Source organism: Alexandromys fortis, unplaced genomic scaffold (genome assembly GCF_014885135.2).
Source record: "Alexandromys fortis isolate MF-2015 unplaced genomic scaffold, M_Fortis_MF-2015_v1.1 scaffold_218, whole genome shotgun sequence".
Taxonomy (NCBI): Eukaryota; Metazoa; Chordata; class Mammalia; order Rodentia; family Cricetidae; genus Alexandromys; species Alexandromys fortis.
Window position 1 is genome coordinate 813,466 of NW_026068112.1, and position 26,412 is coordinate 839,877.

Here is a 26,412-nt window from a genome sequence, read left to right on the forward strand (position 1 = left end):
GTAAGCTTAAAAGAAGTGTTCCTGACAAAGGTCATTTAGAAATACCAGGACAAATCAGTGAAAGGTTTTCTTAAATGGGAAGCAGAACTGGAGACTGGAGAGATGGCTGGGCAGTTAGGAGCATTGACTGCTCTAACAGAGGATGGGGGTTCAATTCCCAGCACCCACATGACAGCTCATAAGTGACTGTAAATCCAGTTCCAGGGCAATCTGACACCTTTGCACCATTGTCCATACATCATAAAAATTCTTTAAAAAAAAAAAAGTAGAACTGACCTTTAGGAGGTTAGTTTGGTGGTGGTGAATACAAATGTTCAGAAATTTAGGCAGAAAGGCACTAGAGATGGGCAGTCTAGCCCGAGTCTACTGCCGTCATTAGGAAAGAGATAATCAGGACTAACCTAGAAATGTGGTAGCTAAGAGCTTTTTAAAAACAGGGTTTCTCTGTGTAGCCCTGGCTGTTCTGGAACTCACTTTGTAGAACAGGCTGGTCTCAAACCCACAGAGATCAGTCTTCTGGGATTATAGGTTTGTGCCACTACCACTAGCCAAAATAAATCTTTTTTTTTTCTTCTGGTTTTTTGAGAAAACTTTATCTGTGTAGCTTTGAAGCCTGTTCTGGAACTCACTATGTAGACCAGAGTGGCCTCGAAATCACAGAGATCCACCTGCCTCTGCCTCCCAAGTGCTGGGATCAAAGGCGTGCACCAGTACTGCCCAGTGAAAAGATTTTAAAATAATAAAGAGGGTCTGGGAATCAATGGCCACAATTGTGCATGTGTGTGTGTGTGATTTACTAGTTTAGCAATGGTTTGAATACAGAGAATGAGAAAGCTGTTTCTCCAGTGGACTATCTACAGAAGCAGTAAGTTAAAAATAAGGAATCGGGACCAGAGAAATGGCCGGCAGATAAAGGCACCTGCTGCCAAAGCTCATGACATGCTTCATTTTACATAGCAAAGTACAGCCAGTCCAAATAAAGATATTTTTTCCTGTTTCTTGTGCTGTTCTAAGGGAGGGAGGAATAATAAGCCAATCATAACTACAGTTACATTTTTATAAGCTAATGGTTAGAGTTGGTACATTATCAAATGCGTTGTTAGGTTCATCTCTTAGATAAACTCAAGTCATTTGTGGCATATTCAGAGAAGTCATTCTCATTCTCTTCAGTGGTACCATGGTATTACTGGGTAACTTACTCTGACTGAGATGGAGCCCCTACTGGGATGTTAGCTGGAGCCCAGGGCAGCACTGCTATGCCCTGTCAATACATACCATAACTAATGAAGTTATAAACCATGTACAGAGAGACCAGGGGCACAACTATTTTGTCTTTATTATACAGAAATGTGACGGCAATTATACACTACATGAGTGTTTGGCAGTGGACATTACACAGATTCCAAGTGGAGACACCCTCATTTTATGGACATATAAAAATAAACACCGAGAGCTGCAGGAGAGCACTCCACGTCTATCCCCCCAGGCAAGCTGAAGTTTTCCACAGGAAAACCTGGTTTCAATCCATGTTGAACTGTTCCAATTGGAAGACAAGCTAAGCCGCTAGATATCACATGAGCTGGCTTTGCACTTCTATAGAGAGCCAGACTAAGACTCTACTTGCTTCTCAAATTACAATTTGTATCTCATCTAAGAGACACATGAAATGAAAACAATAAAAATGAATTAGAAAACTTTCACGATCTAGGTAGGTTCAGGGAGGAGATGAAGTTAGAGCAATTTACTTCTGAATATGAGGATTTGGTATGAGTCCGCGTCACCTGTATTGGCTGTGTGGTAGCCTGTTTCTCCCCAGCAGCCAACAGGGAGCTGGAAACCAGCACAAGCCAGTGCGGGCCTCTTCAAAGCCCAAACCTAGGCTTTGTATCAGTTGCCACTGACACTCAACTGCCCATCTAAATAGCATCTCTTCTAACAAAGTCTCTCTTCACCCTTACTACTGAAGCAAAACTATCTCAAGAGATTTGGCTACAATGATGGCTGTGTTGAAAGAAGACACAATTTGGAGAGTATCTGTAGATTAAATATAGACAGAATTATTGTCAAAGTCCTTAAATATAGGGAGTTTATCAATTTATACAGGAAATAAAAACAGGGATTATGAAGATATGGAGTTTGGCTATCTTGTGCTGTTATCTGGGAACTGAAACTTACAGTTTCTTTAATTTAATCATGTAGAGACACATGTTGAAAGAAGAAAAGACTTTAATTTTTGAGTGAGAGATAGTCTCATACAGCCCTGAACTTACTACACTGGCTAAGGCTGATCATCAGCTCCAGATCCTTCTGCCACCAGCTCCCAAGTGTGTCCCCCAACACCCGACTTCAAAGATGAGAATTTTTCTGTTGCCTCCCTTTCCTATAAGCTCTAATACTGGCTGCATGAAAGAGGTGACTGAGGCACATTGCTTTTTAAATGCAGACTTTGCTTTAATGACTGGAAGTAGGAAAGCTAGTGCTAAACTAGATTGTGGGATACATTTCTGCTTCTAGAACTACGGGAGTCAGGTCATCAAACTTGGAGTGTTTTCATTAGATAGAGATGAGAAAATCACAGGCAGGAGGTACAATCTCAGGGACCATTCGCTTCAAAAATTAGTCTCATTTCTTTTACTGCCCTTCATTTAAAGAGACAGTGATGTCAGTAAGTATCATTGTGTACCAGCGTCAGAAAGATAAAGGCTGAGAAAATGTGATAAGGGAGAAAAATAAGGGTGAAAAGAATGAATGTAGAGTTCACTCTTCATCTTCACATGTTGTTGCTGGAAAGCTCTAATCCCCATGTAGATACTCCTGTTCATCCAAAAGTACACTGGTTAAAAATAAACCCAGAAATAGGAGATATTTATTGGATGTATGTGAGCTCACCCCTTTCATTCGGATGTGGAATGGAAGTACGAGGAGAAAACAGTCTGCTTAGAATGGTCATGGCCCATGAAGAGGCCCTGAGGTTGTCCTCCCCGAGTCGTGGGCCTGATTCAAAATAGAGGAATTAATGATGACGATATCTTATTACACAAAGCTCAGTGGTGGGGTCTCTGAAGTCAGCAGCCTGCTGGCTCTAGGATTTGTTGAAGGCTGCCAGCACAGCCCAGATCATCTCTGTGGCGTTATGCTTTGTCCCTTCCACTTCGGGGTCCAGTTCTACAAGGTCCTTGGTGCGATTCATCGCCACATCGTACTTGTCATCTGTCAGACAGGAGAAGACATTCTCTAGCACGTCAGAGGAATGCGCCAGAACCAGGAGTGCCAGTGTTCGCCTGTCCATGCGCTGAGGGTCGTTCACCCACCGTTCTAGCACACTGTCTTGGAGTTTTTTCACTAGTCGCTGTTTCTCTGTTGTGTTGGTCACTGGGTGAGTGGTCATGTCGAACAGCAGGAAGTTCTGCTTCTCTGTGGTGAGAATACCCTTCTCCACCAGATTCTTGGCAATCCGCTCGCGCACATTTCTAAGCTGGTACTGTAATTTGAAGGGGTTCCACGTCTCACCTTTGAGAAAGAAACAGAGGAAAACACATAGAAAAACCCAGCTTGTTATTTGAACTTTGTTTAAAAATTTAAAAGCACAATTTCCATCCATGAGGGAACAATGTCAACTCTTTTTTAAACCGTACTTTGTGCCTTATGTGTTGGTTTTGACTCCAACTATATTTTACATTAAACAACTCTCAAAAGTTGTCCTCACACATACATGAATGTGCGTGGGCGCGCGCGCACACACACACACACACACGTGCGTGAGAACACCTATCAGGGGTTTCCATGCTAAGTACTCACAGCATGTGTGCTATGGTGTGTGTGTGGAGGTCAGAACTAGTTTTCTCCTTCCACCTTGTAGCTTCTAGGGATCAAACTCAGGTTGTGAAACTTGGCAGCAAGTACCTTTACTTGATAAAACCATTTTGACAGTCTTTCAGATTTTTTATTTTTGTCATAAATTTTTGTTTTTGTTATTATTTGTATTTATGTATGTATGCAGGTGTCCATAGAGGTCAACAGAAGGTGTTCAATATCCTGGAACTGAGTTAGAGATGGTCATGAGCCACTGGGTTCTGGGAACTGAACTGAAGTCCTCTGGAAGAGCAGGAAGCACTCTTAACCATTGAGCCATCTCTCCGACCCCTTATTTCAGTTCATATATAACTCTCTGTGATGTTGTTAATCATTTTTGGATGATCACTTTGGATGTGTGTGAACATGAATGTTAGAGAATAGCTTGAAGGGTCATCCTGCCCTACCTTACCCTCTTTCTTTTAGACAGGGTCTCTCATGTGCCTGGAGCTTGCCAAGAAGGCTGGTTTGGCTGGTCATCAAGCTAGCCTCCCCACTGGGATCATAAATGCGGATATCTGGCCTAGATTATTCTCTCTCTCTCTCTCTCTCTCTCTCTCTCTCTGTTCTGGGGATCAAGCTCAAGTCCTTATGTTTGCAACACAAATAGTTTACTGATTGGGCTCTCTCTCTCTAGCATTTATTCATATATATATATATATATATATATATATATATATATATATATATATTTGCCATTCTCTTCAAGATATCAGTTTTTCTGGGATGACTTCTTTTCCCTATCACATGTGTTCTAGTTGGGTTGCCAAAACTGAAAAGACTGTGTTTGCTTTGGCAGCACATACACTAAAATTGGAATGATAGAGAAGATTAGCATGGCCACTGAGCCACTGAGCAGGGGTGACACGTAAATTTATGAAGCATTTCATATTTAAAAATAAAATATACTTGAGAGGACTAAGATCCCCTCCTCCTATCCAGGTGGAAGGCCTATCCAGGAGTCGTGGATTGGCAACGGGAGCTCAAACTGCCCCATTCTAGCTTCTTTGTAGAGGTCACTGACTAGAAAATGAAAGCCAAGAGGATGAGAGGCTGCTGCTCCACTAACAGCAGGACTAAAAGCCTGGAGGAAGGGTTCCACAGCTGTCCCTGAGATGTCCACTTGATCAAGTGTAAAGAATCCTAAATCTAAATGTGTTGAAAACCGTGGACATCTTGATGCAGAACAATTGCCAGGATGCTGAGAGAAAATATCAAAGGACAAAGCCTTCTTTTCACTTCTACAGGCTCTTCACACATGTAGTGTATTAATAAACATGTAGGCAAACACTCAATGGTTACTCTTCATTGCTGACTTGATGCACAATCTCAGGAGAGGGCTGGCCAGAAGGTGCAGCAGGTAAAAAGTGTTTGCTGTGAGAGTCTGGTGACCTGTGGCTGACCCCTGAAACCTATGGTGGAAGGAAAGAATTAACTCCTGAAAGCTGTCCTCTCACCTGCCCATGAGTAAGGGGCATGTTAGCATGTGCGCACACACACGCACGCGCGCACACACACACATGCACACACTAATAATAAGGGGTGACCCTTGAGATGGATCAGTGGGTCAAGGTGCTTGCTGTCAAGCTGGACAATCTGAGTATGGACTCTGACCTGAATAGTGGGAGAAAACTGACTCCTATAAGTTGTGTTCTGACCTCCAGATGTGTAAGTGGTACATTCTTGTGCATACCCCACATACCAACTATATAAATAAAACTTTAGTAACAATAAAAGAAATTGCCTAGAAGGCATACCTCTGGCATGTCTGTAAGGACATATCCAAGAGGTTTGGCTGAAAATGAGACACCCATCCCTAGACATTGGATGTGTACCTGGTCTGAATAAAAGAAGACAAAGCAAAGTCTTTTGCACACCAGCATTCATCTCTCTGCTTCCTGCCTCCCACTCCCAATGCTCTGCCTCCCCTGCTAGGATGGACAGTAGTATCCTCATGTGGGATGTAACCTTCTGTATACATGTGGCTTTTATTGGTTGATGAGTAAAGCTGTTTCAGCAAATGGCTTAGCAGAGTAAAGCCAGGTGGGAAATTCAGAGATATAGAGAGAGTAGGCGGAGTCAAGGAGCCGCTAAACGGTCATTGAGGAAACAAGACATCTAAAAAATTAAAAACTGAGGTAATGCGCCATGGCTACATGGCAATACATAGACTAATAGAAATGGGTTAATTTAAGATATAAGAGCTAGCTAGAAATATGCCTGAGCCATTGGCCAAACAGTGTTGTAATTAATATAGTTTTTGTGTGATTATTCGGGTCTGGACAGCAGGAAAACAAAAGTACAGTCTCTGTTTACAGTATCTTGTCAAAACTTTCACCAAAATAAATTCTTCTTCTTCTTCTTCTTCTTCTTCTTCTTCTTCTTCTTCTTCTTCTTCTTCTTCTTCTTCTTCTTCTTCTTCTTCTTCTTCCTCTTCCTCTTCCTCTTCCTCTTCCTCTTCCTCTTCCTCTTCCTCTTCTTTTTTTGAGACAGGGTTTCTCTGAAGCTTTGGAGCCTGTCCTGGAACTAGCTCTTGTAGACCAGGCTGGCCTCGAACTCACAGAGATCCGCCTACCTCTGCCTACTGAGTGCTGGGATTAAAGGCGTGTGCAACTGATATAGGTGGGTCTTCTTTCTATGTGTTGCTTTCATTGGTTAATTAATAAAGAAACTGCTCGGCCTGATAGGTCAGAACATAGGTGGGTGGAGTAGACAGGACAGAATGCTGGGAAGAAGGGAGGTAAGTCAGGCACCGTGCTTCTCCTACCCAAGACAGATGGTGGTTAGAATCTTCCCAGTAAGCCACAACTTTGTGGTGGTACACAGATTATTAGAAATGGGTTAATCAAGATGTGAGAGTTAGCCAATAAGAGGCTAGAACTAATAGGCCAGGCAGTGTTTAAATGAATACAATTTGTGTGTTGTTATTTAGGGTATAAAGCTAGGCAGGCGGTAACTGGGCAGGACAAAAAGCAGGCCTGCTCGCCTCATCACTACACGCCACCACCGCTTGGCTAAATGCATACTACTCTTGCAGAGGATCCCAGCACCGTGTCAAGTGGCTCATGACTGCCTATAACAACAGCTACACTCTCTTTTGGCCTTTGTAGGCATTGGCACTCACATGACTATTTCCACACACATACAGACACAAACTCATAATTAAAATAAAAATTAGAAAAACAATCTCAACAATGATATTGAAAGCTATATAAACCATACAGAAATTCTGGAGTTTGAGAGAAAAATAAGCAAAATAAAAATTTTATTTAAAAGTTCAACAACAAAGCTGGGTGGTGGTGGCACATGCCTTTAATGCCAGCACTTGGGAGGCAGAGGCAGGCGGATCTCTGTGAGTTCGAGGCCGGCCTGGTCTACAAGAGCTAGTTCCAGGACAGGCTCCAAAGCTACAGAGAAACCCTGTCTCNGCAAAAGAATCAGCAGTTGTTGAAGAACACCTGTAACTCCAGTTCCTGGGTAGAAGAATCAGGAGGTCATAGTTATCTCCTGATACAGAGTAAGTCTGAGACTACCCCAGGCTATGTGAAATCTTGTTCAACAATACAAAATGAGGTTACATTGTCTGGAGAGAGCTTCAGAGAAATGTGAGGTGCACTTAGGACCTACACGTGTAAAAGTATAGAGAGAAAGATGATGGAAAAAAGGGGAGAGAATGTGAGTTCGAGACCAGCCTGGTCTACAAAAGCTAGTTCCAGGATAGGCTCCAAAGCCACAGAGAAACCCTGTCTCAAAAAACCAAAAAATAAAAAAATTAAAAAAAAAAAAAAAAGGGGAGAGAAAAAAGGCAGAATACTAAATCCCATATTTCATAAGAAATACTTGCCTATGTATTTTGAGCTCAATGAACCCCACACAGGATACATGTAGAGAGAACGATATCTAAGGCCAGGAACTAAGAAGAAGTCTAGGAAGACAGCTTGAGAAAAATGACTTGTCACATCAAAGCTGCAGTGAGGTCAACAGCTGACTCAGTCAGAAGAACAGAAAAGTAAAATGATTACTTCAAATCACTGACTGACAAAACTGTCAGCCAAAAGCCTTCTCGCCTCTGCCTCTCTCTGCCTCTCCACCTCTGCCTCTGCCTCTCTCTGCCTCTGCCTCTGCCAACTAAGCCTGACTACCTCAGTTCAATCCCCTGACCCAGCTGGTAAAAGGAGAGAAGCACCTCCTCAGAGTTGTCCCCTAACCCCCACATGTGCACTACAGAAGTGGGGCTGGGGGACGGGCATTTACATGCATAACAAACATAGCAAGAAAATTTCTTTTTTCCATGACAGGGTTTCTCTGTATAACAGCCCCAGCTTTCCTGGAACTCACTTTGTAGACCAGGCTGGCCTTCATAGAGATCTGCCTACCTCTGCCTTCTGAGTGCTGAGATCAAAGGCATGCATACCAAACTGAAAAAAGATTTAAATTGTTCACAAATGTTTATAGTAGCCTAGGTCCCAACAGCAAACTCAAATATCCATCAGCTAAATGGCCAAACAAATGTACACAAATTCTTGAAATATTAGCTGTAAAAGCAGACAATTCTGGGAAAGTCAAGACAGAAAGATTTTATCTATGTCAATGTCCTAGTTGTCATCTCAATAAATATTATTTTATTTTTAGATAAGGTTTTACTGTGAACACCAGGCTTATCTTGAACCTCTCTGCCTTAGCCTCCCACATGGTAGAATTATGAACCTTTGATACCACAGCTGGCTTAATTTTTTTTACCTAAAAAAATTTATAGTATGCACGTGTGTGTGTGTGTGTGTTTGTATGTGCGCTCTTGTGGGCATGTGCACTTCCAAAGGGACCAGAGAGGGCATCAGATTCTTTGGAGCTAAAGTTACAGGGGTTCAGGATCTGAACCTGCATCCTCTTTGACAGTAGTAGTATTCTAACCATTGAACCATCTCTGCAGACTCCCAAGTTTTACTTTAGTTTCTTATGTACATGTTTTTTGGGGGAGGGTATTGGGAATTGAACTCATTTTTTGGTGTTTTTGAAATGGCATTTCCAAATGTAGCCTAGATTGGCCTTGAACTATCAGTAATTCTGCCTCAGCCTCACAAGTGTGTAGTGGCATTTCATTTGTATTTTAATAAATAAAGCCTGTCTGAAGATCAGATGGTAAAACAGCCACACTAGTAAGCTTTAGAGACACATACCTATAATCTCAGGAGCCACAGTAGTTTGCCATAGAAACCGGGTGGTACAAGCCTTTAATCCCAGCCCAAGAGAGGATTATAAATGGGAGGAGACAGCTCTCAGACACAGTCTCATTCTGAGATTCCTGAAGGCAGGATTGCCATTTTGGACTGAGGCAGAGGTAAGAGCCAGTGGTTGGCTGCTTTGCTTTTCTGATCTTCAGGTTGAACCACAATTTGTGTCTCTGAGTTTTTATTAATTGTGCTATACAAATGCTAGGGTTATAGGTATATACCACCATTCTTGGCTAATAGAGATTTTTTAAAAAGTTTAATAAACTTTAAAAAATGCTCATTTTAAAAAAGGGTTGGTAAAATAGTTTGGCAGGTAAAAACACCTAATATTTGAGTTAATACTGGGAGACCACATAAAGATGGAAGGAGAAAACTAATTCTAAATGCTGTCCTTTGATCTCTACCATGTACACTCTCACAAGTCAGTCCACATACACACAATGCATAAAAAATATATAAATACAACGTTTCTTGGAAAGGTCTGGGGATAAAGTTCAGTTGGTCGAGTGCTGCCTGGCATCCTTGAAGTCCTAGATTTGATTCTTAGCACCTCATGAACTAGGGTGATGGTTTATGCCTATAATCCCTGCACTTGGGAGGTGAAGGCAATATGATTAGAACTTCAAGGTCATCCTTGGCTACATAGCAAGTTCGAGGCCAACCTGGGACATATGAGATGCTGTCTCAAAAAAAGTTCCTTGGCTGGATAAGGTGGTGCACACCTCACACCTTCTGTCCCAGCACTTGGGAGGAGTATCTTTTTGAGTTTGGGGCTCAAAATTCTCAGCCACTTAGTGAAGAACACTGTTAAGCTGTATCTACCTATATTTTCAGTAGCAGAGACACTAAAGCAGGAGGATTCAGAGTTCTAGGCCACCTCAGTTTATACAGTGAGAGCCCACAAAATAAAACTGTGAAGAGTTCTCATAGGCTGAATGTGACAGCACATGCTTGTCCCGTACTTGGTTCTCGATGGACAGAGGATCAAGAGTTCTAGGTCATCCTTGGCTGCACAGAAGTTCAAGGCAAGCCTGGGCTGTATGAGGTTCTGTAGGACTGCGGCTGATAAGCTGATGTGCTTGGAAAGCTGTAGGTGCTAGTTAACCACTTACCATACCTAGCATGCTGCACTTCTCTACTGCCCTCTAACCTTACCAGTAGGCTAAGATGACCAACGGTGGGATTTGGGCATTATTTTTAGCCATCTCACCAGTGAGTAGCTCTATCCATGTCTGGACAGTTTCTGTTGGCTCAGTTGCTTTGATGTGTTTGAGAGTTTCATCCAGCAAAACATCACCTGTTGGGTTGTCTGACTTTAGCAGGACCTTAAAGAAACAGAGAACACTGTTTACTCAGATGAAAAAGCCTTCAGGGTACAATATACACATTGCTGGTTAAAAGGTGGGAGGAAGCAGAATATACTGCCCATGTCATGGAAAAGTTTAATATGTAGTATGACTTCATAGTATAAAGATAAAATTACATTTGAAGTGGGACCTAGTAGTAAATGCTATAAATAAAATGGACAAAACATTCCATTGTATCTTTCTGAGTTTGGAAAACCTCCTTGTGAAACCACTAATAAAGGCAGAAAGTTCAGAAAAGTAAGTTAATTTGGGTGAATTTTATCAAGCCTGGCTTTTGATTTCTTTGGGATAGCCAAGTTGAAATGTCTAGCCAATAATTAGTATGTTCCTGGAAGCTAAAGAAATGTCTACAAATTTGGAAGCGAATTTCCTGGAGGTAATAGACACAGCTAAAAAAATAAATGGCATTTCCAAAAGGCTAGAAAAATCAGGCTGGGGGCTGGAGAGATGGCTCAGAGGTTAAGAGCACTGGCTGCTCTTCCAGAGGTCCTGAGTTCAATTCCCAGCAACCACATGGTGGTTCACATATGTAAGGAGATCTGGTGCCCTCTTCTGGTCTGCAGGCAGACATGCAGCCAGAACACTGTATGCGTAATAGATAAATAAATCTTAAAAAAAAAAAAAAGACAAAACCAGGTTTCTTTGATTCACTAAGCATATCTAATTTTCTCCCCTATAAGATAACTAAGTCGGTGCTGGAGAGATGGCTCAGCAGTTGACAGAACTGACTGCTCTCCCAGAGGACCCAGGTTCAATTCCCAGCCCCCACATGACAGCTCACAACTGTCCAGAACTCCAGTTCCAGGGTATCTGACACCTTCACACTATTGTACAGAAAAATAAGATTGAGTAAATTACATAACTAAATCAACCAGACAATGAGACAGCCGAGCCAGTGTTTATCTAAGTATTCAAATTTTCTTTTATGTATATGAGTGTTTTGCCTATATGTATGTACTCTGTGCACCACAGATGTACGAGTGTGTGTATACATTGCCTGTGGAGGCCAGAACAGGCTAAGATCCCTAGAATTGGAGCTAGAGATAGTTATTAGCTGCCATGTGGGTGTTGGGAACCAAACTTGGTTCCTCTGCAAGAATAAAAATGCTAAAATAAACCATCTCTTCAGCCTTCAAATATTTTTATTCTTTCAAAATGTACTGTTGGTATTTGACTCTCCACAATTCAGAGGATATTGTACCTTTCTGTCTAGGAGTCGCTTCTTACGCATGGTGGGAGGTTCCAGATAGATTCGACCCCGCATGGCCAGCTCTATCAAGATGCCCCCTCGAAGCCCAGAGGATATACAATCATTCCAGAAAGATGTGTAGCCCTAGGAGAGAGAAAAGAAAACAAAGTAATACTGACTTTCAGCCAGTACCTTAAGAATAAGGTGTAATATTTTTGATTCCTTTCACATCATACTGCATGAACTCAAAGCAAGGTACAGAGTAAGATGAGGGCATGTGTTGCTGTTTGAGCAGTGCTTGGGACTGAACACAGGGCCTTACAAATACTAAGACGTGCTCTATGACTGGGCCCTAACCCTAAGCCACCAGAATATTTCATTAGTCACTGAAATCTAATTTTTATTATATTTATTTTTGTTTATTCTACATTAGTACCATGGTGAGTCTACAGAGGTCAGAGGACAATCTGGGAGTTAGTTCTCACCTTCCACTATGTAGGCTCTGGGGATTAGGTTTGGCAGCAAGCGCCTCTCTCTGTTGAACTATTTAATCAATTGCCTTAATCTAAACACCCAACGTACTATTTTTTTGTCTGACTTTTGAGTTATTTAGTGACTTTCTATGACTTGATATTTCTATAACAATTGGCATGTCAAACTTTGATTTCAATTGAGAAGTGCTCTGGTTTGAAATAAATATTTTTCTTACATTTATTTATCTAATTATAGGGTGAGGTATGGACATGCAGAGGTCTGAGGACAACTTTCAGGAGCTGGTTCTCTCCTTTCACCATGTGGGTCCTGAGGATCACATGGATTGGTACTAAATTGCTTTTCCACACTGAACCATCTTCATAGCAGGAGTTTTGGCTGGAAAGGTTTGCAAGATGCCCTGAACTGCAGAGCAGTTCACAGGAAAGGAAGAAATGAAAGCAGAAGCTAGAGATCTAAGTGTGACGAGTCTTTCTCTGCCCGCCAGCCAGCTTCCAAATAATGACACGGAGACTACTTTTAATGATGAAAGCTTGGCCTGTAGTTTAGGCTTGTTCTATACACACACACACACACACACACATATATGCATATACCATCCTGCCTCTATGTATGTCTGCATGCCTGAAGAGAGCACTAGATCTCATTACAGACGGCTGTGAGCCACCATGTGGTTGCTAGGAATTGAACTCAGGATCTCTGGAAGAGCAGCCAGTGTGCTCAGTCTCTAAGCCATCTCTCCAGCTCTAACCCATTTATATTAATCTACGTTCTATTACATGATGTTACCTCTCTTCCATCTTGCACCTCCTGTGTCCTCTCCATGTCTCTTGGCATCCTGTGTACCTAGATTCTCCTCCTTTTCCTTTCTTTCCCTGGAGATCCTGTCTATACCTCCTGCCTAGCTATTGGCTGTTCATCTTTTTACTACATCAATCACAGCAAATACATTTCACATAGTATACAAATATCCCACAACATCTAGGTATGCATTACTTGCAAACTTTCCCTGTCCCTTCGGGTGTGCATGTGTACTGTGAATGAACTCAGGGCTGTGTACATTTTAGCTACATCTCCACCTGAACAACTATTCTGATGCAGACACTGGACAAACCATCAATTAGTTAAGGGCCCTGGGTATGTTACTTGACCTTTCTGAAATTCAATGTCTTTATTGGTAAAACGGGGACACTAATACCTATTTTTATAACTTGTTGTGAGGACTCAATAAAATGAACTATTTGAGGAAGGGGTTGAGCATAGGGCATGAACTATAAAATACATGTTAGTTATCTTTTCTGGGAGATACAGGGAATATACGAAGATGTAAGACAGCTACTACGTAAAGGAGCCAAGAATCTAGCTGAAAACTTAAATAAGAGCTGAACTGAAAGAATAGAAGAGACAGGCTTATTAAACACTGATAAAAGTTTAGTTTGTATGACAGTTCTCTAAGTATAAGTCACATAGGCATCAGAGCACAGAAAGGCTGAGGCTACAGGCCCTGAGCTGGGGATTAAAGGGTAGGTTTAATTTCTTCAAGAAAACCATCTTCACTATAAATAACAGAGTTCTCAGATACATTTATGGAGATCAAGTTCAAGGGCTTTGTTTTTGTTTGTTTGTTGCTGGTGTTTACTGAGATGGGTTTTATGTAACAGAGGTTGGCTTTGAACTCCTAATTTTGTTTTTGTTTGTTGCTGCTGTTTACTGAGATGGGTTTTATGTAACAGAGGTTGGCTTTGAACTCCTAATTTTGTTTTTGTTGTTGCTGCTGTTTACTGAGATGGGTTTTATGTAACAGAGGTTGGCTTTGAACTCTTAATTTTATTTCTATCTCCTGGTGCTGGGATTATTTAACTCAAAGTTTTAAAGAAAAATTCTGAGATCCAAGCTGGGTAGGGTCAGGCTTTGAACTTCCAAATAAAAGGCAAATAATCCGAAAGGCTTTGATTGAGGAGTTATGGTTAGCATCGAAGGACCTAATCACTATAAACTGCTCAGTGGCTGGCGAGAGGCTCAGCAGGTTGGAGCCAGTATTGTTGCCAAGCCAGATGATTTGAATTCCAGCCCCACAACCTGTGCAGTGGAAGGAGAATCAACTCCCAAAGGTTGTCTTCTGACTGCTGTATCTCTTACACCAAAATAAATATAAAAGACTGAACTATATTTGTATGTGTGACAATATACATATGCACATACTATAATGCCTATGAAGAGAACAACCCTCAGAATCACCTCTCCTCCATGTGGGAACAAATTCAAAGCATCAGGCTTGGTAGCAAGTGCTTTTACCTGTTAAACTATCTTGCTAATCCTCTTTTTAAAACTTTCAAAGCTGGGCATGGTGGCACATGACTGTAACCCCAGCATTTGAGAATTGAAAGGAGGAAAGTCAGGCATTCAAGGTCATCTCTCAGCTATATAGCAAGTCTGAGGCTAGCATCAGCCACCTGGCAAACTGTCCTATGTCTAGATATCTTTGAATGGCTCTACTCAGTTTTCAGGATTGAGTCTAAATGAAACCAAAAGGCTGCTGGCTAGTCTCCTCTCTAGCCTCTACGTCTTTATTTGGTTTTTATTTATTTAAATATTTATTTATGTATGTCAGGTAGTGTGGTGCACACCTTTAATTCCAGCATTCAGGAGGCAGAGGCAGGCAGATCTCTGTGAATTCGAGGCCAATCTGGTCTACAGAGCTAGTTCCAGGACAGCTAGGGCTATTCTATAAAGAAACCCTGTCTCGAAAAACCAAACAAAATCATCAACCAAAAATGGGGTTGGGGAGATGGCTCAGCAGTTAAGAACACTGGTTGCTCTCCCAGAGTTCAATTTCCAGCACCCACATGGCAGCTCACAACTGTCTGAAACTCCAGTTCTAGAGGATCTGACACCCTCACGACAGATATATACGCAGGCAAAACACCAATGTACATAAAATAAAAATCATAAATGAACAAACCCCTCAAATAAGCAAAGATTTATTTATGTGTCTTAGTGTTTTGCTTGTTTGTATGCGTGTGTACTATGTGCATACCTAGTACCTATGTAAGTCAGAAGAGGGCATGAGACCTCCTGGAACTGGAGCTATGGATGCTTGGGAGGTGGGTACTGAGAACCAAACCTGAGTCCTTTGCAGGAACCATAAGTCCTCTTAATGGCTGAACGATGTCTCTAGCACCTACTTAGTTATATTTGAGACAGGGTCTAATGCAACTTAGGCTGGCCTCAAACTACGTAGCCTAAAAGTTTCTTCCTATGCTGGGCATGACGGTACACACCTTTAATCTTACCTACAAGAGAAAAAAAAAAAAAAAAAAAAAAGAAGTTTCTTCTGCATCAATGTCCAGAGGCAGGCGCCACCATACTAACTTTATGCAGTTTTTATAGTCCTGAGGATCCTGTCAAGGCTTCATTCTTACCAACAGCTGCTCTCACGTCTCTCTCTTCTGGATCATTATATTTTTGCCATCATCAATTATTTTAAGTGTTTTTCATTTATTTATTTATTTATTTATTTATTTATTTATTTATTTATTTATGTGAGTGGTTTTCTTATATGTATGTCTGGGTACTATGCGCATGCCTGCTGCCCACAGAGGCCATAAGAGGGTGCTGGATCTCCTGGTTGTGAGCCACCATGTGGGTGCTGGGAATTGAACCCAGATCCTCTGGAAGAGCAGTCAGTGCTCTTAATTGCTGAGCCATCTCTCTAACCCCATATTTTGCTATATATTTTTAACAATTTTATTTATATTTATCAATTGACATTTCCCCCCTCGAAAGGGTCGTGCTATACAGATCAGGATATCACATCTTCTGTGTAACATTCTTCTAATGTTGTTTCTCTCTACACTCCATCATCTGGGTTATGTCCCTTACCTGAGTGTGCCTACACACACACTCCTTTTCTAACCTCCATTATATCATGATTAGCCTGTTTGTTCTTACTGTACCTTAAGAGAATATCTTTGCTGGACATGGTGATGTATGCCTTTAATCCTAGCACTTAAGTGAATCTCTATGAGTACAAAGCCAGGCCTGATGAGAGAGAGAGAGAGAGAGAGAGAGAGAGAGAGACAGACAGACAGACAGACAGAAGGAATGACATCCTTTATGATATTATCTGCTCAATAAATTATTTTTCCCATAAAGGTGGGGGTGAAACCTAAGGCACAAACTTTCAATCATAAAATTATGAATTCAAGAAGTGTTTGTTAGGGTTGAGCATGGTGGCACACATACTTGGAAAATGGAAAGATCAGGAATTGAAGGCCAGTCTGGGCTACATGAGATGATGTGTCAAAAAAATCTAAAGTAGTAAAAAAGCAAGTAAGCAAATACGTTAGCTTGCAAAAACCTCAGCTAAAGTCATAAACATTCATAAGACCTCTCTGCCTGAGATATTTGACCCAAGACAGGGGTTACTTTCCTCTCCTGCCCAAGCCATGCCCACCCCAGGGACACACTTGATTTCTCTGTAAGGAGGGTATAGAGTACTTTTCAGCTTAATATTTGATTTTTATACAATTTAGCTACTCACTTAGATTGTTAAACGATAATTTACTTCAGAACAGACGGTTGATTCAGTCACAGCATATATAACCCTAACAGGTGTGCAAACATCATGACTAGAGTTAACTGGAGGGAAGTTTTCCGTGTCCATTTCTTCCTTGCCACACGTAGCTTCTGTTCCAAGGACAATTCAGATTGCCAATAGAATTACAGAAGAGAAACACTGTAAATAAGGACACAGTGCAACCAGGACGTAGATTTTTTTGTTTGTTTTGAGACAGTCCAGGTTAACCCTGAATTCACCATAGTTGAGGTTAACTCTGAATGGAACCTACCGGTGTTTCTACTCTAGAATGCTGGTTGATAGGTATGCACCACTATTTACTGGTGATTGGACTCGGGGCTTTGTGAACACTCAGCAAGGACTCTTACCAAATGAGTTATACTCTAGGCTCGTAAGAACTCTTTAAATATATCTCTTACCCATCATAGCATCTCAAAACATGTAAGACTCTCCAAATGAGTCATTAAACTCATTAATATGCATTGGAAAAAGGTGTAAAAACATATTTAGTTTAAAAATTAAAAGCACCGTGGAACTGTAACATCAACTTAGAAAAGATAATGACTGAGGAAAAGGAAAGGGGCAGGCACATGTCCCATCAGTAGGACCACAGAGGACTGAGGAAAATAAAAGGGCAGGCACATGTCCCAGCAGTGAGGACCACAGATGACAATTCAGTCCATCATTTACTAGGGTAAAATCTTAGAGAGCACATTTGTGTCATAAGCAGATGGAGAGTAGCCTGAGGGAGAGGAAAATATCGTTCCTTACATTTCCAAGGCTTTTTTCTCTTCATATAAATAGATTGGTGAAATCTCAAACTACCCATACTAAAGAATCTGTGTTAAAAGGCCAATGCTTTGGTATGCCCGAGCAAAAAGAACCACCAAACACAAAGGTCACCACTGAATCACTAAAATAGCTACAAATATGTGGAAGAAATAAGAAAATATTTTGGGGCTTCTGAAAAAGGGAATTGCACACCACCTCAGTTGGGGACCATCCCAGGACACCTGACAGGAGAGCTACTGTTTGGGGCGAAGGGTGAGACAGGGGCTCACTTGTAGCCCAGGCTAGCCTTGTATTGATCATTCAGAACAGGCTGCAATGGACAACTATCCCACTACCTCTAACTACTGAGTGCTGAAATTACAGGCATATAACACAATACCTGGTCAGAATGAGATCTTTGGGTAGTAATTTTGTTTTGTACTAAAAATTAGGTAATTTTTAAAAAGAAAGAGCCCACATTAAAACATATAATTTAAAAAGTAAAAGCCTAAACTAGGTATGGTGGCCCAGAACTTTAATCCCGAATTTGGAAGACAGAGACAGAGAGATCTCTAAGTTAGAGACCAGCCTTCTCTATATTTTGAGTTCTAGGCCAACCAGACGGCCAGAGCTACACAGAAAAACCCTGTCTTGACCACCCCCCCTGCAAAAATAAAAGAAAAAAGAAATCTCCTTCAGGTGACTATTATAAATAGTTTAGTGAGTAATTTTTTATAATTTAGCATATGTTTGTATACCAAAAAAGAAGAAAGGAGTGCTGGGCATGGAGCTTAGTTGGCAGGCTGTTGTCTAACATGCAAGAAGCTTGGGTTTGAGTCCCAGCACTGCATAAAAAAACAAAAACAAACTGGATTCGGGTTCTTGCTCGTAATTCTAGTGCCTGCGAAGTAGGAGCCGGACTGGAAAGTCAAGGTCATCTACCCTGTGATTTTGAGACTAGCCTGGTATAAACGAAAACTGAAAACCTGTCTCTAAAAAAAAAAGATGAATAGAAAGGTAATATTCTGTCAGTGTGTTTCTAAATAAACTCCTAAGAGAAGCATTTTAGTTAAAGACTACACATATGTATGATAATTTTGCTACTGTAAAAAGCCTGAGCAACAGGAGTCCATTCATACAAAGAGTCAACACTTAACGCGGAATTTTCAATTAGTCAAGTATTCAAAGTGCCCTTCCTTAGTCAAACATCCTGGAAGACACACCTTAAAACAACCATGAATGTTACCTATCTTAAAGAGTTGGCAGTTGAGGGTGGCAAATGTTAATGAGGAAGAAAAGGAAAAAAAAAGCCAAAAACTAAAGCATCATTAAAAACCAGGCACCCAGCTACGGATGGAGGTGGTGCTCACCCACAACCCCAACACTGGAGACTGGGGGCGGAACGATCAAGGTCACCATGGCTACAGAGATCAAGATCAGAAACAACCCCACACAACAGAGGCTATCCTGAGCCGTGTGGTGATTTCCAAGACAGTGAGACCATTTAAAAAACCCAAATCCAACTGGGGCTGGAGAGATAGATGGCTCAGTAGTTGAAAGAACCTGAGGTCGATTCCCAGCACCCACATGGTGATTCAGTTGTAACTCCAGTCTCCAGGGATCCAGCACCCTCTTCTGGCCTCCACAGGCACTGCACACACTTGGTACAAAAACATAATATGCAAGCAAAACACCCATATACATAAATTAAAAGTTAAAAAAATATTTTTAACACTCACTCCAAATTTTATAAAATGCTTATAATAAAGTTGAATGTGCTGGGAAGGTAACATAATTCAATCCTCTCTACTTTAAAGCAGGATTCTTTTTTTTTTTTTTTTTTTTTTTTTTTTTTTTTTTTTTTTTTGGTTTTTTGAGACAGGGTTTCTCTGTAGCTTTGGAGCCTGTCCTGGAACTAGTTCTGTAGACCAGGCTGGTCTCGAACTCACAGAGATCCTCCTGCCTCTGCCTCCCGAGTGCTGGGATTAAAGGCGTGCGCCACCATCGCTCGGCTCTTTTCTTTTTTTTTAATTCTGATAGAGGGTTTGGCTATGTAACTCCTGTTTGGCCCGAACTCACTATGTAAAACAGGCTGGCCTTTAACATGCAGACAGCTGGTACTACAGGCCTTGATGCCGAACTCTGCTATGAGTTCCTCAATGAGGATGCTCAGAACAAAACTCAAGTCACCTGGAAAAGCAGTCTGTGCTCTAAACTGCTGAGCCATCTCTCCATCCCTGATTATTTGTTTTGATTGTCAATTTGACATAATCTAGAATCACCTGTGAAGACCCACCTTGAGTGGCACTATTACTTAGGAAGGAAATTCTGAAGTCTTTTATTTTATTTTTATTTTTTATTTATTTTTATTTTTTTGAGACAGGGTTTCTCTGTAGCTTTGGAGCTTGTGCTGAAACTTGCTTTGTAGACAAGGCTGGCCTTGAACTCACAGAGATCTGCTTTCCGAGTACTGGGATTAAAGGTGTGTGTCACTGCGGCCTAGTGAGAACTGGTTGTTTTTACAGAGAAACTGGGTTTGACCCCCAGCACCCATGGCAGCTAATCATCTGTAATTCCAGTTCCAGGGGATCTGGTGCCTTCTTCTGGCCTCTGCAGGTACTGCAGACATACAGTGATACACATATATGCAGACAAATACTCATACACAAAAAATAAATCTTTAAATACTTATGTGTTTGTGTGATATTTGTGTTCAAGCTCCTTAGAGCAAATTATGTAAACTCCACCGATAAATTGCCACATAATCATTTTGCTTTGACTCTCATAAAGAGAGAATGTTTCCTTCTTTGCAGGATCAAGGAAGGAAAGGTACAAAGCATTAAAAAACACTGAAGCTAATCAAGCTATGATGGAGACAAAAGGCTCACAGTAAATTTATAGGCTCAGTGGGTATAGTCAAAGGCCCAATATTAAGTGGTAGGTGGCTTTATCTTAATTGGGAATCATATATTTTAAAACAGTATGTATTTTAGAACTGGGAGGAGCCAGCGGTGGTGGCACACACCTTTAATCCCAGCCAGTCTGGTCTATAAGAGCTAGTTCCAGGACAGGCTCCAAAGCTACAGAGAAACTCTCTGTCTCGAAAAACAAAACAAAAAACAGGACTGGGAGGAGGACCCAGGAGAGGTTCTAAGGAAGCAGCGTAAGCTTTATTCTCCTACTGTCAAAATAGGACTTTGCTCTCTGGCTCATTTCCTTGGATTTTAAAGCTGGATATAATAATGAACAAGACAAAGTTCTTCTTCTTTAATGGCCCATGTAAAATGCACACACCAAGGCAAATGAGCCCTTCTAATATACTTGCACTATTCAGAATGAGTAAGACTCAGGGTTCATTCTACACAACCAGGAAACCAAAAGGAAAAAGCAGGTAGTGACCTAAAAATTAGACTTTTAATTTTTAAAAAATTTTCATTACAAAAAACCTTTTGAGACAGGTCTCATGTAACATGTGCCGACCTCAGACTCCCTCTGGAGACTAGGACAATCCTAAATTTCTTATCCTCCTTACTCCACTTCTCGTGTGCTCTGGAATTGCAGTACTTAGGGTCACACCAAGGGCTTCCTGCATACTAAGCAAGCACTTTATCAACTGACCTGCACTCCTAGCCCAAGTTTTGGTTAACCGACGTAGGGTCTTGCTATGTAGCCCTGCCTTAGCTTCCCAGGTGCTGAAACTGTCAGCAGAAGGGGCAGTGAGATGGCTCAGTAGGTAGAGGTGCTCACCATCAAGTCTGACAACTTAGATTTCATCCCTGGGACCCACATAGTGGAAGGAGATAACCACACACACTCTAAATAAATGTAAACAAAAATATCATCAGAGGATAAGAGAACCAACTTTCATAAATTGTTCTCTAACCTCCACATGTACACTGAGGAATGCTCACATACTCATGTGTACACACAAACAATATATATACAACTCACACAAACTAATTGAAAAATTAAAAAAAAATTATCACCAAGTTAAAATTAATAGGTTCACTTCTCTTATAGGTATTTTTTTTTTTTTTCTGAGACAGAATTTCTCTGTAGCCTTGGATGTCTTGGAACTGGATCTTTAGACCAGGCTGGCCTCGAACTCACAGAGGCCCTCGGGCTCTTAAGTGCTGGGGCTAAAGGTGTGTACCACTACAGGTGGATCCCCTTTCATATTTGAGACAAGGTTTCAAACTATCAAGTACCTCAAGTTATCCTTGAACTCAGTATGTGGGTGAGATAACTTTGAACTCCTGATCCTCCTGCCTCCACATCCCCAGTGCTGAAATTATAGAGGTATACCATCAATCCTGGGCTAAAAAATATTATTTCTACTTTAAGAAACTCAGTCATCATTTATAAAACAGATAGTCACAAATATTCCTTATTTTTAATTTGCTTTTTTAATTTTGAGATAGTGTCTTGTATATAGCCCTAATTAGCCTATAACTAATTAGGTAGATCAGGCTGGCCTTGAATTTATGGAATGCTCTTGCCCTCATCTCCTTAATACTGGGCTTACAAGTGTGTGCTACCATAACCTGCTGTTGTTTTTGTCTTTTAAGATTCGTATACAGGGCCGGGCGATGGTAGCACATGCCTTTAATCCCAGCACTCGGGAGGCAGAGGCAGGTGGATCTCTGTGAGTTCGAGACCAGCCTGGTCTACAGAGCTAGTTCCAGGACAGGAACCAAAAAACTACGGAGAAACCCTGTCTCGAAAAACCAAAAAAAAAAAAAAAAAAAAAAAGTTTCGTAGACTGGTGGTAGGGGTGCACGCCTTTAACTCCCAGCACTCAGGAGGCAGAGGCCGAGGCAGGCAGATCTCTGAGTTCGAGGCCAGCCTGATCTATAGAGCAAGTTCCAGGACAGCCAAGTATATACAGAAAAACCCTATTTAAAAACAATAACAAAAGACTTCTTTTCCAGGCTCAAGAAGACTTGATTGAATGGGCCTCTTTCTCACTTTAATAAGAAATCATTACTCTATCATAAAACCGAGCTGAAAAACTACAAGTACTAACACTATATTATCCATCTCTGCTCTTCATAATTTTGCAATTAAATTATACTTCAAATAATTATATTTCTTGATTTTACTTTGTAGATATTCTTTTTTTAAATTTTTTTTATTATTTATTATGTATACTGTGTTCTGTCTACATGCATGCCTGCACACCAGAAGAGGGCATCAGATCTCATTCTAGATGGTTCTGAAGCACCATGTGGTTGCTGGGAATTGAACTCAGGACCTCTGTCAGAGTAGCCAGTGCTCTTAACCTCTGAGCCATCTCTTCAGCCCCCTTTGTAGATATGCTTTCCCATGTTCCTCCATTTCCAATGTGGCTCGAGTTTACTTCCTAAAACATTCTAAGATTTGTGTCTTTGAGCTAAACTTAGCTAATGACATTACCTCTTTATCTTTTAGTCCCAGGAGCAATACTTCTTCCATAAGAGTGAGGCGGATATCCTTAGAGTCTCCAGGGTCTTCATTATCTGGACTCCTTTCTTGATTAGTGTCTTCCTCACTTTCTACTTTCTTTTCAGAGCTCTTACTGACTTCAGTTCGACGGGTCCGGTGAGTTAATGTGGTCATTCTCACCTTGTTTATGGAGAGATGTGAAAAATCTGTGTGTGTTTTAGTAAATAAATATAAGTCCACAGAAGACCTACACACACACGCACGCACGCACACACACACGCACGCACGCACGCAGACACTATACATCTGGGAAAATATAGAAGTGCAAACACAGAACGAGGTAGTAAATAGAAACACTGGATAACATGCTCTCTTTTTCAAAGCATAACAGCTTAAATTCCAAAAAGCAATGAAAGTGATCACCAGTAATTTAAAAGCCCATCAGAAATGGCCATCTTTTCAGGGAGATTAGTTCACTCATCACCCAAGACGGGATTTTTACCACTATTACTCCTCTTTCCTAAAATGGGGCCCCAAGTTAAACACGATGGAATAGCAAAACCTCATGAGCATGAGGCCCTGAATACAAATCATTTATAATTTCTATACACAGTTAATGGCACACTGTGAAACATATACAAAAATATAGATAACAAAACCCCACATTTTAATATTTTAAAATTATTTTGTGCACAATATTTGTGGGTAGGGTGCCATTTTCACATGTGGAAGTCAGAGGACAACTTTTTGGAGCCCTCGCTCCTACCTTTACACAGGTTCTGCAGATGAACTCAGGTTTCCTGGCTTGTGCAGCAATTGCCTTTACCCACTTAGTCATCTCTCCATGCCTATGTTTTAATATTTTCTTTTTAAGATGTATTTTGTTTAAGTTTTTTGCCTGCATGTATGTCTGTGTACTGCATGCATGCCTGGTGCCTGAGGAAGTGGTGCTGGGAATCAAACTCGGGTCCTTTCTAAGAACATGTGCTCTTAACCACTAAGTCAATCAATCTCCAGCCACATTTGCCTTCTTCTATCATAACAACTCATTTCATGAATTCATTTTGGAAATCACTAGAGTATAACACTTAAGTGAATATCAAGTATAGTAATTTAACATCCTTTTTCTATCTGGCTATCTTGTGAATACACAAATAGCTACAACAACCAAAAAAAAAAAAAAAAAAAAAAAAAATCAGAGCAGGCCTGGCGATGGTGGTGCACGCCTTTAATCCCAGCACTCAGGAGGCAGAGACAGGCGGATCTCTGTGAGTTCGAGACCAGCCTGGTCTACAGAGCTAGTTCCAGGACAGGCTCCAAAGCCATAGAGAAACCCTGTCTCGAAAAAAAAAAAAAAATCAGAGCATACACTTTTTTTTAAATTCAGTATTACATTTCAAATCACCTGCAATAAAGCTTAAAGTTAGCATATTTTGTACAAATGGAAACGTTAATATTTATCATTAAAAATAAGTACTTAATATCAGCAATTATACATTCTTGAGATCAAAAGAATAGTATTTAATAGGTGCTATGGCTGTGCCTAGTTCTACTCTATAACATTTTTATCAGGGTGTCTTGTTTTTTTTCTGCCTCTGATCCTTGTTATTCTGGGGTTCTCTCCCTTTTCCTTTCCTCCCTAAATGTTGCCCAGCCTTTGAAAGCCTACAAAGACTCACCGAGAGGCCTTAAGGTGAATATCTCTCCATTATGCATATGGCCCAAGCTTAGAACTGATTTCTCTCTCAGCTGTACTCCAACAGAAATTTATTTATACTTACTCCCTTTAAATATTTATTATAGTCTCTCTTTTGTTATGGCTTATGTTAACTTAAACTTCTTGAGGGCTGGGATATTGTCATCTTGACAATATCTCCATTATATTCTCCATAGCAACTAGTACAATATCTTTAAAGTTGTAACTGCTCAATAAATATATACTCATTAAAATGGATATATATACTCATTATATATATTATATATATTATAATATATACTCATTAAAATGGGCTGTGATAATTAAAAATAGAGATATGCACCGAGTATCTTACAATAATTCGTAAAAGGGTCCATTTCAAATATAATTTTCGGTGGAAAGAAAAGTGAAGAAGGAACAGAACACGGAATAATGCCTTAGGGTACTAATTCTATTTGGCATTGAATCAGGGTTATTTACAAACCCAATCCAAGAAACTTTACATCCTCATGGGAATGGTGACAATTTTCTTTGAGGAATTTATCATCTCCCCGTGGACACTTATTAGTTAAAATTACCCTATTTGAAGACATGGCGACCAACAATACATAACTAAAAACCACCCTTTCTCTCTAAAGTAAAACACCGAGCAGCTTGTTGGACGTTAAGAAGTGTTATTTTCTGTTCCTTACCTGACGTTGCTCGGGGCTGCAGTGGGACGTAGGCTGCAATTCGCACTCTATTTTTGGAGGGCACCTGTTTCCCTCCTTACCCCAGTCCGGTACTAGTAGGTGAAAAACTTCTCAGCCACGCAGAGAGCACAAACTTCCTGATCCTTCGATGCAGAGAAGGAATAACACATCAGCTTCCTCAGGATCACTAGGCAACCTACCTTGGTGCTTCTTCATTGGACCAATCAGAACCCCCCAAGGTTGAGTCTAGCCAATCGGAGCCTACGAGGGGAGGACCTCCGGCTATTGTGTTGCGATCCAGACAAACATCACCAAAAGGAGGCAGGTTTGGGTTCAACCTGACAGCTGGTCAATCCAATGAAGGAACCTCGGTGGAGGCCAGGAAAAGGCTGCGCCCAACCCCAATGAAATTACCCAATCAAAGTATCCCGTGAGACAACAAATGCTGCCAATCACGACAGGATTCCGCTGGCCCATTTCAGTGTAGCAGGTGTGTTTTTGTGGCTTTCTGTAGTATTGGCACGACTGGGTAAGAAATGTTGGCATCCAAGCAATAAGGCTAAGAGTAAATCCGTCCCCCCGCCCCGCCCCCGCGCCTCGATATCTTAACCCAGACTCTAGAAAAACCTGATCTGACCAGTTTGTGGACGTTACACCCTGTTTACACTAAACAGGATGGGTACATTCCTACCGTCAACACATAATAATAGCCCTATGGGACACTTTGATAATCCTGTGTCTACTTACTGTATGTTTTGGAATATGGCTGCTGAAACTACAAGACACAAACAAATCAAATTTTAAGTCTTCCTTTTCTGAAGCAAAAGAAATAAATGGCAAGGCTGGAACTAGGTCCCATCAAAGCAATCGCTCAGGCTACCGCTCAAAGTTCTAAGTGTGTTCCAAGTGTGTTCCAAGATAATACTTAAATTCTCTCAAAATTAAGAGCTAAACACGCTCTGCTAATTAAATAAAAATTAGAAGCTATGAAAGAGCCTGCACATTGAGTATCTTAATCATGCTAGTGAAATGTCTTTTATTAGCCATTGCTTTCGGTCATCTTTTTGTCCTAAATACATGCTTAAAAGGTGAGTTCGAGACCAGCCTGGTCTACAGAGC

General features: G+C 40.9%; 1 protein-coding gene and 1 pseudogene across 3 annotated transcripts; one reads left to right on the plus strand and one right to left on the minus strand.

The window, feature by feature from the left end:
- Positions 1–1,318: 1,318 nt before the first annotated feature.
- On the minus strand, positions 1,319–25,475 carry Golph3l (golgi phosphoprotein 3 like). Of its 3 annotated transcripts, none has more exons than XM_050124693.1 (5): positions 25,294–25,475; positions 22,897–23,085; positions 11,652–11,783; positions 10,294–10,408; positions 1,319–3,510 (listed from the first exon to the last, which is right to left on the minus strand). In XM_050124693.1, exons 2-5 carry the CDS (start codon positions 23,077–23,079, stop codon positions 3,083–3,085), a joined length of 858 nt encoding a protein of 285 aa, XP_049980650.1. In that variant the 5' UTR covers positions 23,080–23,085; positions 25,294–25,475; the 3' UTR covers positions 1,319–3,082. The 3 variants fall into 3 exon arrangements, with proteins under 3 accessions (XP_049980650.1, XP_049980651.1, XP_049980652.1); XM_050124694.1 differs by having other exon boundaries at positions 22,897–23,111; XM_050124695.1 differs by lacking the exon at positions 22,897–23,085.
- LOC126490053 (uncharacterized) lies at positions 4,636–4,748 on the plus strand (annotated as a pseudogene).
- Positions 25,476–26,412: the final 937 nt, after the last annotated feature.

Bases quoted from the DNA above. Each gene is read 5' to 3' on its own strand.
- Golph3l (XM_050124693.1), bottom strand. From the start codon at position 23,079: ATGACCACATTAACTCACCGGACCCGTCGAACTGAAGTCAGTAAGAGC. The intron at 11,784-22,896 runs GTAATGTCATTA...TCTCTCTCCTAG, and splicing joins TGGGACTAAAAGATAAAGAG to GGCTACACATCTTTCTGGAA. The intron at 3,511-10,293 runs GTGAGATGGCTA...TCTTTCTCAAAG, and splicing joins ATGGATAGAGCTACTCACTG to GTGAGACGTGGAACCCCTTC.